The sequence below is a fragment of the Macrobrachium nipponense genome, chromosome 5 (assembly GCF_015104395.2).
Source record: "Macrobrachium nipponense isolate FS-2020 chromosome 5, ASM1510439v2, whole genome shotgun sequence".
Taxonomy (NCBI): Eukaryota; Metazoa; Arthropoda; class Malacostraca; order Decapoda; family Palaemonidae; genus Macrobrachium; species Macrobrachium nipponense.
The window spans coordinates 8,372,440-8,389,927 of NC_061107.1; the positions used below are offsets into that span (position 1 = coordinate 8,372,440).

Sequence of the window (17,488 nt, forward strand, 5' to 3'; positions counted from 1 at the left end):
AGATGTAAATCATCTGCATGCATTTGTTTCCCAAAATCCTTCTATTCTGTCCCTTCCCACCTCCAACGGTGGGATTCAGCTATATATATATCTGACAGGTAAGTTTCATGAACAAAATGATATTGTTATGATACAATAAAGTTTGTTCATACTTACCTGGCAGATATATATAATCAAGTACCCACCCACCTCCCCTCAGAACAGTGGAAATAAAATTATTGAATAGAAAATGGGAATGGCTCCTGATACCCGCCTCCCAGCGGCGGGAATGGGTACTAACCACCTGGCCGACCACTGCGTGTGTCGGAAGTTTTTTAAATTCTGTCGGACTTCAGAAAATACAGCTATATATATATCTGCCAGGTAAGTATGAACAAACTTTATTGTATCATAACAATATCATTTTGAGACCCAGTCAAAAGTTTTAGTTTCTTAAAATTTTAATGGGCAGGCTTATATTTTGTTAAATTTGGAGCCAGTAAATCTCTTGTAAGGCAGGAAGTTAGGAGTTCATAGATGACTAGGCTACACTGTAATTGTAGTGATGCTTTTTCTTATTTAATAAGTGAGAATCAGCATTAAGGCTGTAATATTAGTCAATTTTGTTGTTATACAGTGCCCTTTTTTAACATTGGTAGATGATGTGAAGTTATCGAAAGGGTAAATGGGATTCGCCTGACTTCTTGTTTATGAAACATGGATGTGATCATAGTTCCCAATTGTGCTTGAGGTTTTTTATGTCAAAACCTGTTTTATAAAAAGAATTTTTAGTTTATAAAAAGAATTTTTAGTTTACCATAAATCCAATGCACTATAAATCAGTTGCACTGAGATACCTCCCTCAATCCTTACCAAATGACTCATCAGAGATGAGATTCTTTGCTTGGTACAACATAGACACAAATTCCAGCAATTTTCTTCCTAATTGGTTTTTGTAAAGAATCGTGGCCATCTTCTGACTACATACTAGAGCTGCGGTATTTTAGGCTTCAGTACACATGACACTATTTATCATAACTTCAGGACTACTGATGTAAGCAGTTGTGAGGCCTCATATGTTCCATATTTTTTATTATAAAAATACAGCAAATATTTATGATCTTTTCTTTATATTTGATCTTTTCCACTAAATTTCCACCATTTCCACTAAATTTCCACTATTTCCACTAAATATCTTGTCCTCCACACGACAGCCTTAGCACTTTAAAATTGATGTTGCTGAGTGATTGACATACCAGTGGTTTAGCATCCCAGAGAAATTAATTCCTTCCAGCTTTCAAAATAGTATCTTCATACAATGCTCATCTCTTGACTCGAGATGCCCTAAGACTGTAATGGTTCTGCTTGAGTTTTGATGTACAGTCAATTCCTCATGCTCTTGTCAGTCACTTAAATATTATGTAAGGAATTTTAAAGTACTATTTTTATAAGTGTGTATTGGTTATGAAATTGTTATCTATTATGAATTTTAAATTTCCTTTTATTAAAAATTCATCTTTCTTTCAGCTTAACATATCATTTTGGACAATATGGAAGTTATATGATGGAATTTGACTCTAAAGATTATATACATGTAAAAAGTGTTATTCATCCTCAACTGGAAATTATCCGTAAGTTATAGTACTCTGTTTGTTCCAATGCTGTTGCTATTCAGATCATGATTAAACTTCTGCACCACTATGGCGACAGTTATATTTTTACTGTTGTTAATGATTACGTTAAAGTATTTTGATTTTCTTATTCACTTTCATAGCTCCATGGACTTTTAACATGACAGTATCCAGTGAGGTCACAAAGTTTGCAAAAAATATCAGAAGTCTGATATGGATATCTCTTTGCCACTGCAGCTGTTCAGCACAAATGTTCTTAGTTTGAGGGCCTTTTTCTTTATTACACAGACCTTTTTTTCCTTGAAATTCATAATTTTTGCACTTATGTATTTTGTTGAGATGCGCTTATTGCTTGAAAATTACATTACATGTAAACAGCTAAGGTATTAACAAGTTTAAATTTTGAATGAAGAACTTGAACAAAATCGCTGGTAAAATGATTTAGTTAATGTAGTGGTGAATTTACCAAGACTCGGATCCATTTTGTTCTTTTTTGAATACTGTACATGTTTCATATAATGTCATGATAATCTTCTGGTAAAAGCCATTGCAATTGTTTTTAATACATGTTTACATATATGCTGTCATAGTAATCATCAAGTAAAATATTCTTTATGTACCTTTTTTCAGCTGTAATTATGGCAATAGTGTTCTTCACCTTACTTGCATTGTTATGGCAGTGTGGAAAATGTTTACAGAAGAGGATGGATTCTTCAGATAGTCCTGTGCCTGTAAGTCAAAGTCAAAGTAAATCAATATTACAATGCCAAAGAGATTTAATCATTAATGAATTTTAAGTGGCTTTAGATAATAATTGTCTGAGGGCATTAAAACTTCCTTCGTGATGGAATTGAAGTACTAGTATGTATTATAGTTTTTAGGAAGGTGTGTGCTCAGTCTGGTGTGAAAAAAGATTTGATGCAAGAGTATGCAATATCTCATGGGCTGTTAAATATCTTGGTGCTTAGAACAGTGCAAGAAGCCAGAGATAAGACAGTAGATGTATGTACAAAGTTGTGGGATAAGCAGATACGTAGATTATGAATTGAGTGAAAAGTGGTAAATGTGCACAGATGAAACAGTACTGATTGGGGATAGTGAAGAGAAACTGCAGAGGCTAGTTACAGATTTTTTACATTTTTGCAAGAGGAGAAATGTAAGCAAGAATAAGGTTATGTGGACAAATGGGGTCCAGGAAAATGGAGCAATAGATATTATGTAGAAGGTGGAAGAATGAAGAAGTAGATTTACATTGGCATTCACAAGTATGAATGATAAGCCACGGAATAAGTGAAGCAATGAAGGTAGCAGGATGTGTATAGAAAATGTGGTGCCCAAGATTTGAATTCCAGTTCTCTTCTGTGGAAGTAAATTTAAATGTTTAATGTAAGTGAGAAAAGTAAGGTGGGAACTGAGAGATGAATTTTTATGTAGTTTATATAACATTTGAAGGACTGGAAGAAACGAAATGTAAGAATAAGTTGGAGTGGGAGAGGATTAGTGTACATGAAAAGGTGTAGCAGAGGTTTTTGCTAGAATTTGGTCATTTGGAAAGATAGATCATGATAGCTTGGTGAAAAAAGTTATACAGTTCGGAAGTGTTAGGAGGAATGAGAGGAAGATCTAGAAAGGTCTGGATAAATAACATGAAAATTCATCAAGAAGATTATGTTTTGTGAAAATTAGAACTGAAAATTCAGTGTTTCATGGACAAAAAATACCAGGATATTATCATTGTGATAAAGTTGTGAAAAGGGAAAAAGCACAAGTCAGACATGGCCATAGATCTCTTGTCTTCAAAACTTAGGTTTTATGATTAATTGTCCTGCTTTTTTTATTAGTGTTTTTCAAAAGTTACATTGTCACATGGACCATTGATGAATATATGAGGTATATATATAATGCTCCATTTCTGGGCTCGGCTGTGTCGCTCCGGTGGTTTCACTCGCCCCAGAAACCATACCGACGCCTTTTAATAATGGTGAGCGAGCCAGAATATTCTGGCATTTCCAATTTAGCGGTTCTCTGGTATTATAACAATATTTTACCTTAGAAATAGTGCTAAAGGAACCTATTTCACTGGGCGACACAGGCCCTTCGCCCAGAAATAGATTTTTCCTATGTCAAAATCCCTTTTTTCTTACTGAAAACTGCAATATGAATGCACAAATTTGGAATCCACTGGCTGTTGAACTCACATGATGCATAAACAGAAGTGAAATAGACAGCCATTTTGAGGTATAGTACTGAAGTTCAAAATACAGCTAAGATAAAGATACAGTTTAAAATCAAACTGGAGAATACTTTCATATATTTTCATACATTAACATCCTTAATAGTACGCAATTCTTTACAATCAGTTTTCTCATAATTAAGAATCAGGTACATACTAATTTTTTACAAAAAAATTGATACAGGTACCATAATTATATTGTGTACGTAACATTCAAGTTGTGTTAGATATGACTCTGCAATTATAAATCACATAGATTTGCACATCATTTTAATAATTAATGTTATTTAATCCAAAATTTACTTAGTATCAAACTAGTTATTTTTTATTTGCTTGATCCTCAATTTATCTTAGTATCAAACTAGTTATTTTGTTATTCACCTGATCCTCAATTTATCTTAGTATCAAACTAGTTATTTTTTATTTGCTTGATCCTCCAATTTATCTTTGTCTTTACAGCCAAGAGTCACAGAGCAGAATAGCCGCTCTGTATCTGCAGAAAATGTTACACAGTCGTCAATATCTGAGCCTCAGCCCGGGACTTCCTCTGAATCTGATCCACTCCTACGCAGCAATGACGTAACCCAAGTGTTATCTGCTCAGGGAGTCTATCCACAAGAGCAAGTTCCAGACTCCAGGAGGAGTGGTGGCAGACTTATTTCACTTGATGTCTTTAGAGGGTAGAAAATTAAAACTTTTTTTCCAGTCTAATTTGTAAAGCTATGTTTGTGTTTGCTGTAACTGAATACAAACCATGATTATTTGGAAAGAAATCTTGCTGTGAAAGTTAGCTTATATCTTCGCGCCATTAGGTGTGATCAGCACTCAAAATCAAAATAAGGTAACACTTGGCTTACCCGCTAGGACTGTCTCTGTACAGTAATCACCTGTTTCCCACCAGGTGGCACTGGAATGTTTACGTTCGTGTCAGAATTCTTCATGCTGTGTCCTTATGCAGACTGTGTGAATTGGCATTAGTAATAATTTTGATGATTTGCTAATTTTCTCCTATATGGTATTGTGCTAGTGTTTGTATTTGCATTATGTCACCTTCAACAAGCAGAGATGAAAACATTAAGCTGTATAGGAAAGAGTTTGTGTAAAACCAAATGTTTCAGTTGTGAAGATTGTTTGTGTTAGCCTAGCTGTTGAGGCACGAGCGTGGTTTTTTTTTTCATGTAAAGATGATAAGGAGTGGTCTGATGTGAGGATGAAAATTTGTGAATTATTGGAAGATGCTAGAGGCCGATAGACTACACTAAATTTAAGCCTACTCAGTCTTTTTCTGCAGTCTTCTGGTGTTGCTTCTCTTCTTCCTCCATTAGCCTACGTGATAGCCTAGGTTAATTCTTCTCTGTCTTCTTTTGCTCCCTATGTGGTTCAGGAGAAAAATAATAGGTAATTGAGAATTTGTTCATGAATCTTACCTGCCAGATATATATATAGCTGTATTCTCCGAAGTCCGACAGAATTTCAAAACTCCCGGCACACGCAGTGGTCGCCCAGGTGGTAGTGCCCATTCCCGCCGCTGGGAGGCGGGCGTAAGGAACCATTCCCATTTTCTGTCAGATATTTTCTGTCGCCGGTGCAGACAACAAGTGTTTTCTGCACCTCCGTCATTGGATTTTGGAACTCTTTTGGTCACTTGAGTATCCCGATTGATTTTTGGTTATTTGATTTGGATCGGTGGTTAGGCATACGCTAATTGTGGATTGTTTTTATTTTGGCGTGATTTTTCCTTAACTTACGATGTCTGGATCTAGTTCGACTAGGCCAGAGTATGTTGTGTGGAAGAATGCAAGGTTAGGCTACCGAAAACTTCGGTAGACCCTCATACAATGTGCGCGAATTGTAGGAAACATGTTTGTATGTTTGATGACCGCTGCAACGAGTGTGAAAATATGTCTGATTCTGCGTGGAAGGCTTATGAATCATAGGTACGTAAACTAGAACGTGATAGTGTAAGGAGGTCTTCCTCCAGGCGTGTAACACAAGTTACCCGTCCAGTAGAATTTATCCCTCCAAAGACCTGTGATGCCTTCGGGCCCTACAATAGTGTCTTTGGAGGGTAATACCCTATCTGTGATTCTTAAATCTTTGCGTAGCCTGGAATCATGTTTGCATTGGAAAGTTTTAGTAGTGTAGTGAAGTATAGTGATAATGCCATGAGTGTTCATTCTATCGCGTAAGCGTATAATTTCTCATTGCACAAAACACTACCGCGTGATGGCTCTCCCTACCTCGGCGAGGCAAGAAGTAGTAGGGAGGTAGCTGTCCAAGGTGTCTAAAATACTCTACGTTTTTTTTTTTTTTTGTTTCATAAAACTTACCAGTCATAGATATGTATATATATATATCTGCCGGGTAAAGGTGAACAAGCGTTGTTGTATCATAGTAATATTATTTTTGCCCTTACGTCATGAGTGTTCATTCTATCGCGTAAGCGTATAATTTCTCATTGACAAAACACTACCGCGTGATGGCTCTCCCTACCTCGGCGAGGCAGAATGTAGTAGGGAGGTAGCTGTCCAAGTGTCTAAAATACTCTACATTTGTTCATAAAACTTACCAGTCAGATATATGTATATATATACGTGCCGGGTAAGGTGAACTATATATTATATGCGTAAAGTTGTAACAAGCGTTGTGTATCATAGATAATATTATTTTTTGCCCTTACGTCATATTACTATCAAGCAGTTGTATGGTTCAAGTTATATACTCATACCATAGTTACTCCTACGGAGGACAACCGAGAGTACGATTATTCTTATTACATTTAATCGGTTCTCCCTGCAACTATTCAGGGGTTGCCGGTTTCCCTATTTTTAAACATTTAAGGTATTGTTATGACAATACCAAGTTAGCATTTTATATTTAGCAAATTCAGTTTCGCTTAAATATACCAGTTTGATGGATTTTGGTTTCTGCTCTATAATGATAGTAAACCTATTCATTCGTAGAATGGTGTAGGTGGCAACTCAGGCAGAGCAGTGCGAGAACGACGAACGTCTCTGAGTCTGCTGTCACTAATGCGTAATGCCAGTGCTCAGTTCCATCTGATTGTCTGCCATGCGCAGTAGGTTACGTCTCTCTCTCTCCTGCGGGATTGACGGACTAACCGTATTTCTACCCTACAGTCACGGCCTTAGCCTCGGGTTGAGGGGAATTCTAGCATACATGACTGAACATCTTCACTTTGCGAGAATTTTTCATAAAAAAAAAAAAATAAATAAATAAATAAATATATATATGTGTATGTAGTATGTGTGTATATATATATGTATGTGTATATGTATATATATATATATATGTATATATATGTATAGATATATATGTGTAAATGTACAGGCGGTCCCCGGGTTACGACGGGTCTGGCTTACGACGTTCCGAGGTTACGACGCTTTTTCTTAAATATTAATTGAAAAATCCGCCCTGGGTTACGACGCTTGTTCCGAGGTTACGACGCTGACGCTTCCGACGCTCCGAGTTACAACGCTTTTAAAAAACAAACTATGATAAGAATCCTTTATAGTTTAGCACAGTTTTCTCTCTCTCTTCTCTCTCTCTCGCTCTTCTCTCTCTCTCTCTCTCTGTATTTTCTGATGAAAATAATCACTAATTAGTGTATTTTGATGTTTATTTTCATGACTAAATACATTTCATAAAATATAAAATTAATCAGACTGCAATCATGAAGCCAACAAATACATATGTATTTTTTAGAATTCTTCTTCTGTTTTAATATTACATTACAATGTTTCATTATAGCTGTCAGTAACTAGGTATCTCCATAAAAATAATAATTCTCTCTCCTCTCTCTCTCTCTCTCTCTCTCTCTCTCTCTCTCTCTCTCTCTCTCTCTCTCTCTCTCTCTCTCTCTCTCTCTCATCTCTCTACTACAAAGATGTATGTTTTTTTTGTATGATAAAGAAATGATTTACTATTTTCAATATTAATATTAATTTATACAGCAATAATATCAATTCAATAAAGAAAATACCATAGTGAATTAGTAAGATTTTAGCTATATTTAAAAATTATGGAAGAATGAAGGAAATCCCAGTCTTCTCTGTAACCTTTTCCTCAGATGCAGGTACTAAAACTGTCAGATATATCAAGTTCTGTGACAGCCCGAGGGGGAAGAGTTGGGGGAAGAGTTGGGGGAAGAGCTGCAGTGTTGCAATGACGTGTCTGAAATTTTTCCCCCCTCTCTCTCTCTCTCTCTCTCTCTCTCTCCTCTCTCTCTCTCTCTCTCTCTCTCTCTCTCTCTCTCTCTCTCATTTACTGAGACTCGAGATTTTTTATGACTTGTACTATTTGTTTTTAAAACTTTCAAATATAATAATAATAATAATAATAATAATAATAATAATAACTGTAATTACAAAATTCATATGTGATAGTATTTTAAAGAAATACAATACGTACTAATCTATCCATGTCACTTTTAATTAAGGTTACTCTCTCTCTCTCTCTCTCTCTCTCTCATCTCTCATCATCTCTCTCTCTCTCTCTCTTTTAGCACAAGATAATAATGTGTCATTGTGGTAACTCAATCCCTCTCTTTCGCTGGAAGCGTTATAAGTATTTTGAGAGAACAGAGAGAGATAAACACTCTCTCTCTCTCTCTCTCTCTTTTACCGAGATGAAAGAATTTTTATGGTACTAGTATGTAAAATGTTTATTGATAATTTTAGTTATAATAATAATAATAATAATAATAATAATAATAATAATAATAATAAAACTTTAATTACAAAATTCATAATGGTCGTATTTTAAAGAGATGAAAATGACCTTTCCATTTCACTTGTAAGGATAATTCCTCTTTCTTACTGAGATGAGAGAATTTTTATGGTAGATGCATGTGTTTATTATATTTTCAAATAATAATAATAATAATAATAATAATAGAAGTAGTAATAATACGATAACTAATTTCAAAAGAAAATTCTTCCCTTTGTCTTTTTCTGTATCAATTTCCCTAACTCAACTCGAGTGACACTCGGAGCTTAATGCCATACAATGGGCAACGAATTTAATGGTTTTATGTAATTCTCTCTCTCTCTCTCTCTCTCTTACTGAGATGAGATCATTTTCATGGACATGTATGTAATAAGTTTATCATTAATATTTTCCAATAATAATACTTATTAACTGTAAGTACAAAATTCATATCTGAGTATTTTAAATACAATAATCATTCCATTTCTCTCTTTTAAATACTGTGAGGACAACTCTCTCTCTCGTATCTCTCCCCTCCCTCTTCTCTATCTCCTCCTCCTATCTCGTCTCTCTCTCTCTCTCTCTCTCTCCACAAGATACTTGTCATACATTTGGTGTTTCTATTTCTTCCTTTTATCTCTCTCGCTCTCAGCAAAAGAATTGATAGACAGACAAACATAATTGCACAGTCCTCTCTTTCTCTCTTCTCTGGAGAAATATATGTGTTTATGGGAGGGGGAAAAAGTTGCCTACAGACTCATTTCAATCTATTGAAACCGTAAGGAGTTATTTTTTTCTCTCTCTCTCTCTCTCTCTCTCTCTTGTATTTTAATGAAAATATACAGTAATTTGTGAATACACAGTGTTGCACATGAAAAAAGTAAATTAGTGATAATTTTAGAGATAAGCCCTAAGAAAAATTGCAAATTAGTAGTGAAATTTTCCCTGTGGACATGTTTTCAAGAACGTCGTTCCGGCTTACGACGATTTTCGGGTTACGACGCGTCTTAAGAACGGAACCCCCGTCGTAACCCGGGGACCGCCTGTATATGTGTGTGTATGTATATATATATGTATTAGACCTTTTTCGGTTCTGTTTACCGCATGGTAACAGAATTCTGTCCGAGTCTACAGCGGCATAGCACACATGATTTCCCTCGAAACAAGAATGATGTGCAAGAGATGCAGTCAATTAGCTCGCCGAGACGTCCCTTTGCTCGATTATGAGGGGACTCCTTCCGCTGCCAAATACGACAGCGCCGAGCGTGACGCTCGGCAGGATGCTCGGCTGGACGCTTGGCTGGACGCACAACGTAATGCTTCTTCAGACATTCGCCGAGAATCAGAGAATAGTAATGGATCTCAGGAAGGAGACTTTTAGGAAGAAACAAATGAACAATCTTCTACAGTATCTTCAGATTACTCCTGTTTAAGTGAAAACGCAGCCTTATTAGGGAAGGAAACATGCTCGGTGAGGGAATGAATGAATTGCAGGGGACCATTTCCTCGCTGGAGAAGTTTGTTTTCCCTGAATAGACTGAAATTCACACCTCTCCAGTTTTTCCTGCAGAAAAACTGGAATAGCATAGATGATCTAGAAATGATTCTGAACATCTCTCATAGTCAAGATTCGTCTATAGGTGATGTCATGGCTCATAATCTCATAGAATTCGAATCTTGAAAGATTACTTTTGTCTTCAGAGACGTCCTCCCCGCGCAGGAGTTGGAACTCTCGGAGGGTCTTGCTCCCTCTGAGGAGAACGAAGACGCTATATGTCGCACAGGCGGCGGCCGTCGTCTTTGGTTCCTCGGAGGGGGACGCTTCTCGTACCGTAGCTCCTTATGCTTTGCGGTCGTCTCCTGGGCAATTGGAAGACTTTCCGCAGTAAAAGAGAGCTAAGATGTATGATGTATGGTCTCAGGGAGGGGGACGCTTCACGTCCTCTCAATTTTCTGCTGTGTTGGGATCTTCACCGGAGAGGACGTCTTCTGATGAGTATGCTTTTGAGCGCTTCGGTCGCTCCAAAGATATATCCTTGGCGGTCCATGTGAGAAGGAGGAGGGCTTCCCCTCGCCCATCGTCTTCTCAAAGGATCAGCCTTTTGCCTGAGAAGGAATGTTCTCCATCGAAAAGGATGATTGTGTCTTTGCAACAACAACTTGTTTCGTTGATTGCAGTGAGAAAGGCAAAGCCACATCGCGAGAGGAAGGATGATAGGCTGCCAATCAAGAGTCCAGGCAGTCCCCTTCTCCTTCTCCTCGTTCCGCTCTTTCGCCAGTTGCCTTGCTCTCTAGATTTCATGCAGCACTCCAGAGGTTGTCTAGAGAGCACGGTTACCATCTTCCCGAACGTGTGTCAGTTGAGAAGAAGAAGAGGTCTTGGTTCGATGGCTTCGAGCCTCTTTTGAAGAATAGTTTCAGCCTGCGGCCCCTCAGTCTCCTCCTTCGCAATTGTTATCTTCGAAGGACGACTGGCTCATTCATGCCTCCACTCAAACGCGGTGTCTGAAGGATTTTCAAACAACTTAATCGTTGGTGAAGTCCCTAGGACTACTGATGAATTTCGAAAAGTCACATCTGATCCCAACCCAATCCTTCGTGTATCTGGGGATTCAGATGGATTCAGTGGCTTTTCGAGCTTTTCCGTCCCAGGGACGTCAGCAGCAAGGCTTAGACAAAGTGTTAGCCTTCCTAAGGAAAGATTCGTGCTCGGTGAGGGAATGGAAGAGTCTAACTGGGGACCATTTCCTCGCTGGAGAAGTTTGTTTCCTTGGGGAGACTGCACCTCAGACCGTTACAATTTTTTCTCAAGTACAATTGGAAAGAAAACAAGAATCTACACATGATCTTGGAAATTTCAGGAGAGGTAAAACATCACTTGAAATGTTGGCTAGATCCAGTGTAGCTGTCGGAGGGCGTGTCTCTCAAGCTTCAGAGCCCCGACCTAGTGTTGTTCTCCGACGCGTCCACCACAGGATGGGGAGCATCATTAGGGGGAAAGAAGTGGCAGGCACCTGGAGAGGGGAACAGGTGTCTTGGCACATAAACCTCAAGGAAATGCAGCCATCTTTTTAGCTCTCCAATTTTTCCAAGAAAAAGTCTCTCATCGAATAGTCCAAGTCAACTCAGACAACACCACAGCTCTGGCGTACTTGAAGAAGTAGGGAGGAACACAGTCTCAGTCCCTTTTTGCTCTGGCAAAGGAGATCTTGCTGTGGGCAAGGGCACTGGACGTCATGATCCTTACGAAGTTTGTAGCATGAGTAGAGAACGTCTGGGCAGATCTCCTCAGCAGACGAGATCAACTTCTGCCAACCGAGTAGACTCTGCATCAGGAGGTATGCCAAGAGCTGTGGGGGTTATGGGGACGTCCGCTCGTGGATATCTTTGCGACGTCCAGAACAAGAGGCTTCCACTGTACTGCTCCCAGTACTCGACCCAGCTGCAGTGACGATAGACACACTTCTCTGGGACTGGACGGGGATGGACCTGTACGCCTTTCACCGTTCAAGATCTTAAGGGAAGTCATGACAAAGTTTGCGGTGTCGGAAGGGATGAGAATGACTTTGTTCGCCTTGTTCTGGCCTGCGAGAGAGTGGTTCACAGAGGTCATGGCCTTTGTAGTAGACTTCCCGAGGACGCTTCCAGTAAGGACAGATCTACTCAGACAGCCCCACTTCGAGAGGTACCACAGAAGCCTCTTCGCTCTGAGTCTGACTGCATTCAGACTATCCAAAAGTTGGCCAGAGCGAGAGGCTTTTATACGTTAATGGCAAAAGCTATCGCCAGTGCAAGAAGAGCGTTTTCCAACGCAGTGTACCAATCGAAGTGGACAGTCTTCAGGAGTTGGTGCAAGAAGAACGGCATTTCCTCCACCACGACCTCTGTGAGCCAGATTGCTGACTTCCTTTTCTGAGAACGGATCTAAAACTTGCAGTCTCTACAATCAAGGGTTATAAGAGTGTGCTTTTAGTTGTCTTTAGGCACAGAGGCCTAGACTTGGCAGACAACAGAGACCTTCATGATCTCTTGAGATCTTTCGAAACGATGAAGGTTCAACAACCCAAGTTGCCGTCTTGGAACTTGGATGTAGTTCTGAAGTTCCTCTTGTCCAGTCCATTCGAACCTATGCATGAAGTGCGAGCTTTTATGAATTCTTCTTGGTTCCATAACAATATGTCATAAAGGACATATGAGCTGTCACTTACGGGAGATGCAATTCTGTGTTGACCTCCCATTACACGAAGGATGTCAATTTAACCTACAAGAGATCCTTTTCTCTTGGTTATTCGTGTCTGCGGATACGTTGCTGGGATAGGGAGCCGACACTGATCCTTACTAGTGAGTTAATTTTTAGTTTAACTTAGTGATTTTTATTGGGGTTTTTGAAAGGAGTTTGGGGATAACTCTTTTCAAATTAAGCGCTAACCCTCGTGTTAGGATCAGGTGATCGGGATCGGTGTTGTGCTCCTTAATTATGCTAATAGGCATAGGTATATGGTCATATGAGTGGATTAGAACCCATTGACAAATGCCAGTTAGGCTCTGCCGAGTAAGTGGATAAGACCCCATCGGCAGACCCACAAGAACTCTTACCCATAGGTCACATCCTCGCTGAGGCTCTTGAGACGAAGCAGACTCCTAAGCAATAGCTAGGAAGTCAACCCTCTGTCTGAAAAGATAGGAACCAAGGTTTATAAGAGGTCCTTCTGATAACTTGTGGTGTTCGGTCAGGAAGCCAAGGTTACCAATGTCAAAGAATGCTTTGGCTTTTTTCTTGAGGGGCACCATCAAGGAAGTGCATTCATCCTGTCAAGACAGTGTTATGAAAAAGTGTTGAAGGTGGAATGCGCATGGACTGAGGGGCTATTTCTATGTCGGTAGCCTTCCAAAAGAACATGGCACTCAATGACATCTTGAATGCCACATTTTGGCGTAGTAATTCAGTGTTTGCCTCTCTACCTTCGGGAGGTGAGGATTACATACGAGAACTGCTACTCTTTGGGCCCATATGTCGCAGCAGACACTATATTGGGGACAGAGAGTAGCACTCTTCCTATCATTTAGAAAATATGTTAGTTTGGACTTTTTAATTTTATTTCTTTTTATTTTTTGTTTTTATTATGTTTTTGTAGGTGTTTAGTTTTTTGTGGTCTTGGGTAGGCCGCCTTAGGCGGACTTCCCTCCATTAGCCTTGGTTATACAAAGTTTAACCAGATAGGCTAGGTCAGGTGGTAATGTTTTTGCTTCGCCCTCATAGTAGGGTAAAATGTTTTTGTCACAGTGTGGTCACGCCCCCGTTGACAAATCATCTGGAGCGCACCAGCTACATAGGTCACGTCCTTGCTGGCACCTCCAGTGAAGCATTAACAGCATTCGGTGTCTAAACAACACCTATATGATCTGTCACATTGTGGTCACGCTCCCCGTGACAGTTCATTAGAGCGCACCAGCTACACAGGTCACATCCTTGCTGGCACCTCTAAGAATGCAGTACCGAAATTGGAGGTCTATAATATAGGATCTAGTTGCATTGTGGTCACGCCCCCGTTGACAGATCCTCTAGAACTCAACAGCTTCACAGGTCACTACCTAGCTGGAGTCTCTAGTAAAGCAGAAGCAGACTTGGGTGACGGTACTCACGAAGTCAGCTATGCTAACAGTTAAGGAACCAAAATATCAATCATATACGTATATGAAATTGTTTCCCAAAATCGAATCTGTCTCCCCCTTCCTCCAAAGGTGGGATTCAGCTATATATATATCTGGCAGGTAAGATTCATGAACAAAATGATATTGTTATGATACAATAAAGTTTGTTCATACTTACCTGGCAGATATATATAATCAAAGTGCCCACCCACCTCCTCTCAGGAGACAGTGGCACTAGAAAAATCTGACAGAAAATGGGAATGGTTCCTTACGCCCGCCTCCCAGCGGCGGGAATGGGTACTACCACCTGGGCGACCACTGCGTGTGCCGGGAGTTTTGAAATTCTGTCGGACTTCGGAGAATACAGCTATATATATATCTGCCAGGTAAGTATGAACAAACTTTATTGTATCATAACAATATCATGTTTTTGTTTTATTATGGTTAGAATTTGATCATACATATTGGGGTGAAGATCTCCCCTTCCTATAATGATCAAGGTGTCGGAGCCTTGGCATCTTTCTGTAGCCTGCCCTCTGGACTGTCCTGGGTCCATTGGTCTTCTCTGCAGACAGGGAACCATGGCATGCCTCAGGACCAAAGTCTGTGCCCTTCACCACCTCTCTCAACTCTCTCCAGTTCGGTTTCAATGCATTAAACAGAGGAAGTATTTGGTATTTAACGCTTGCGTTCACTGATTCACATATCATCCGTTTTGGAGAGAGTGATGTATGTGAACCGATAATTTAAGGGATAATGACATACAGTATTACAGTCACTTCAGTAGTTCTGAGCCGCATGTCAATTCTTCTGTTATCATTTACTCATCCAGTATAGTCCTCCAAGTGGATGATAACCCTCCCCCTCTTACTCAGTTTTCCCTTCTATAACCTCATATTCTTTAGCTTGTGACAAAATTATTCCTTTTCATAGTAACAGCTCATCCTCTTCCACCATTTATTTATGTAGAGTGAGTTAGCCTGGTGGTAGAACGGCTTCTCAGCAATCACCTCTCAAGTGTTGTGCAGACAGCTCCAACTGTTATCATAGTTACGTGGTAATGTCTTGCAATAACCCGCTACCATCCCCACCCAGCTGCCTGGTACTTACTACTGGCAATCTGTAATGTCATTGCTGACATTTCATGGTGTGTCGCCTCTGGTGTTATTTTGCCTCACCATCATCATCCATAGATTGCCGTTTTCTTCCATCTCATTACCTCCATTTAGACTTTAGAGGTTTCATCCATGATTTTGTTGATTCTCTGTTAGTATTTAAGCAGTGCACAGATCGTGTTCTGTTTTCCCTTCCTTTTGCTGAAGGTGAATCCGTTGACTGGCGCTCTTTAGTTTACTCCTACCTTGGTTCCTGTTCAAATGAGTGAGTGGTTAACTGATTATAGTAAGGTGTGTTATCTTGGAAGTAGAGCCTTTGAGAAATGAATGAACAGTTGAAAGACAAAGCTAGGAAACTGTTTATGTAGTGTTAACTAGCTCTGCACCCAACATGAACAGTTTATATTGTACTCGCAACTATGTAGAGTGAGCTCTTAGGAAGCAACCAACCTAGGCGATGTGCCAGCATGTTACTGACTTAATATAAACAACAGAGGAAATCTCAGAAGTTTATCCATTAATATTGGTTCTCGGATACTACTGCATCTATTTCCAGTTTCTAAAGCTGCTTAGAGCTGGGTTAGGACTTAGATATGATATTATAAGTGTTTCACCTTCCTTTGTTCAACTTGCAGGTTTCAAGTTCTTGGATCAATGAAGTGAAGACTCTAATTGGTAAGACACTTTGGCCTAATGGTGAGCCAGAAGTATTAAACTAGCTGTGAGATACCAGCAGTTGTTAATGAGTGAGTCTAAGAACTGTACTTGAGAGGTGAGAGGTTACCAGTTCAGTGTGCAGTGCATATGTATTTCTGTTGAGAGTTGTTAACATGATTGTTTTGCTTATTCAGACACTCCCAGATTTTCTTTATTTTATACCTGCAAAACTTCTGCAACTGCTGTGTTCATGTCTTGCTCCCCTCTTGTTATAAATATATAATAGGGAGGTTGCCAACTGAAGAGAGAACCAGTTTGATCAGTCCTCTATAGCATTCTCTTCCAGAATGTGGAACACAAGGCCCTCCTCTTTGCTACTTATATCATCCAAATGCCTATATACTGTAAATGATATTTTGGTGATTGGGGAAGAAGGATGTTTTCAGCTGACTCCTTGGATTAAGCAAACTTGGTGTTTGCAGCTATGCCATCTTGCTCAGAAACAGTAGCTGAACCTAAAGTTTGTATCTATGCCTTATCTAGCAGCCTCCTTTAGTTTGAGTTGGTAGACTTTCTCTATTACAATGGAACTGTAACATGATAAATTGCAATTTGATTTTATCCATTACATTTTATTGTGTTGATTCTTGTTGTGATTTAATTATTAAACAATAATAGCCTTGCTTCAGATAATTGTTGAGGAATATTCCACTTATTTCAGCATTTTGATTCACAGGACTGCCATTGCTATTATGATCTTTGTGAATTATGGAGGGGGAAACTATTATTATTTCATTCATGCAAGATGGAATGGTCTGACTGTAGCTGATTTGGTTTTCCCATGGTAAGTATTATTTATATATTTTTGCAATAACAATACAGCCATTGGTACATTGTAAGGCCGCATTGGTCAGTCTGCACTGCGTATTACAAGTTTTGTAACAGTCCTTTTTTTTAGTGGACTGATCTAACATTTCAGGGCATTTTCTTCCCAAAAGTTTCACAACCTTCAACCAGACACACTTTTGCCTTTAGATATGATAAACTAGACTTCCGAGCTAATATTTTGTATGACAGCAGTGTCCAAGCACATAATACCATTACTAACCACCATTTTACAGTTTGTTTTAATTTTATTGATGTGTAACACATTGCTGCTGCATGCCCACTTACTCTCATCTTCTTAGAAATATGTTATTGTTGTGAAGTTCTTCATAACTACAGTACTTATGGCTTTGATTACTCATGGTATTATTCTATTTGCTGCTATAGAATTTATGCTTACATTTGTATTGTGTTTATTATTTCATTCCTCTGCAATCAATGTTTAAATGTATCAAAGTTATCTTTGTAACTATTTCAGGTTTCTGTGGATAATGGGAGTTAGCCTGACCTTTTCCATTCGGTCTCAACTTAGACGGGCAACAAAGAGATACATTATTGTGCTGAAAATTTTAAAGAGATGTTTGATTCTCTTTGCCCTTGGAATTGTC

General features: G+C 39.0%; 1 protein-coding gene across 1 annotated transcript in view; it reads left to right on the forward strand.

The window, feature by feature from the left end:
* Positions 1–17,488, forward strand: part of LOC135215180 (heparan-alpha-glucosaminide N-acetyltransferase-like) — a 123,708-nt gene that overhangs the window by 32,420 nt on the left and 73,800 nt on the right. The window contains exons 4-8 of the mRNA XM_064249655.1: positions 1,507–1,610; positions 2,241–2,341; positions 4,303–4,523; positions 16,732–16,839; positions 17,359–17,485. Coding sequence (XP_064105725.1) covers positions 1,507–1,610; positions 2,241–2,341; positions 4,303–4,523; positions 16,732–16,839; positions 17,359–17,485 — 661 coding nt within the window. The remainder of the gene's footprint in view (positions 1–1,506; positions 1,611–2,240; positions 2,342–4,302; positions 4,524–16,731; positions 16,840–17,358; positions 17,486–17,488) is intronic.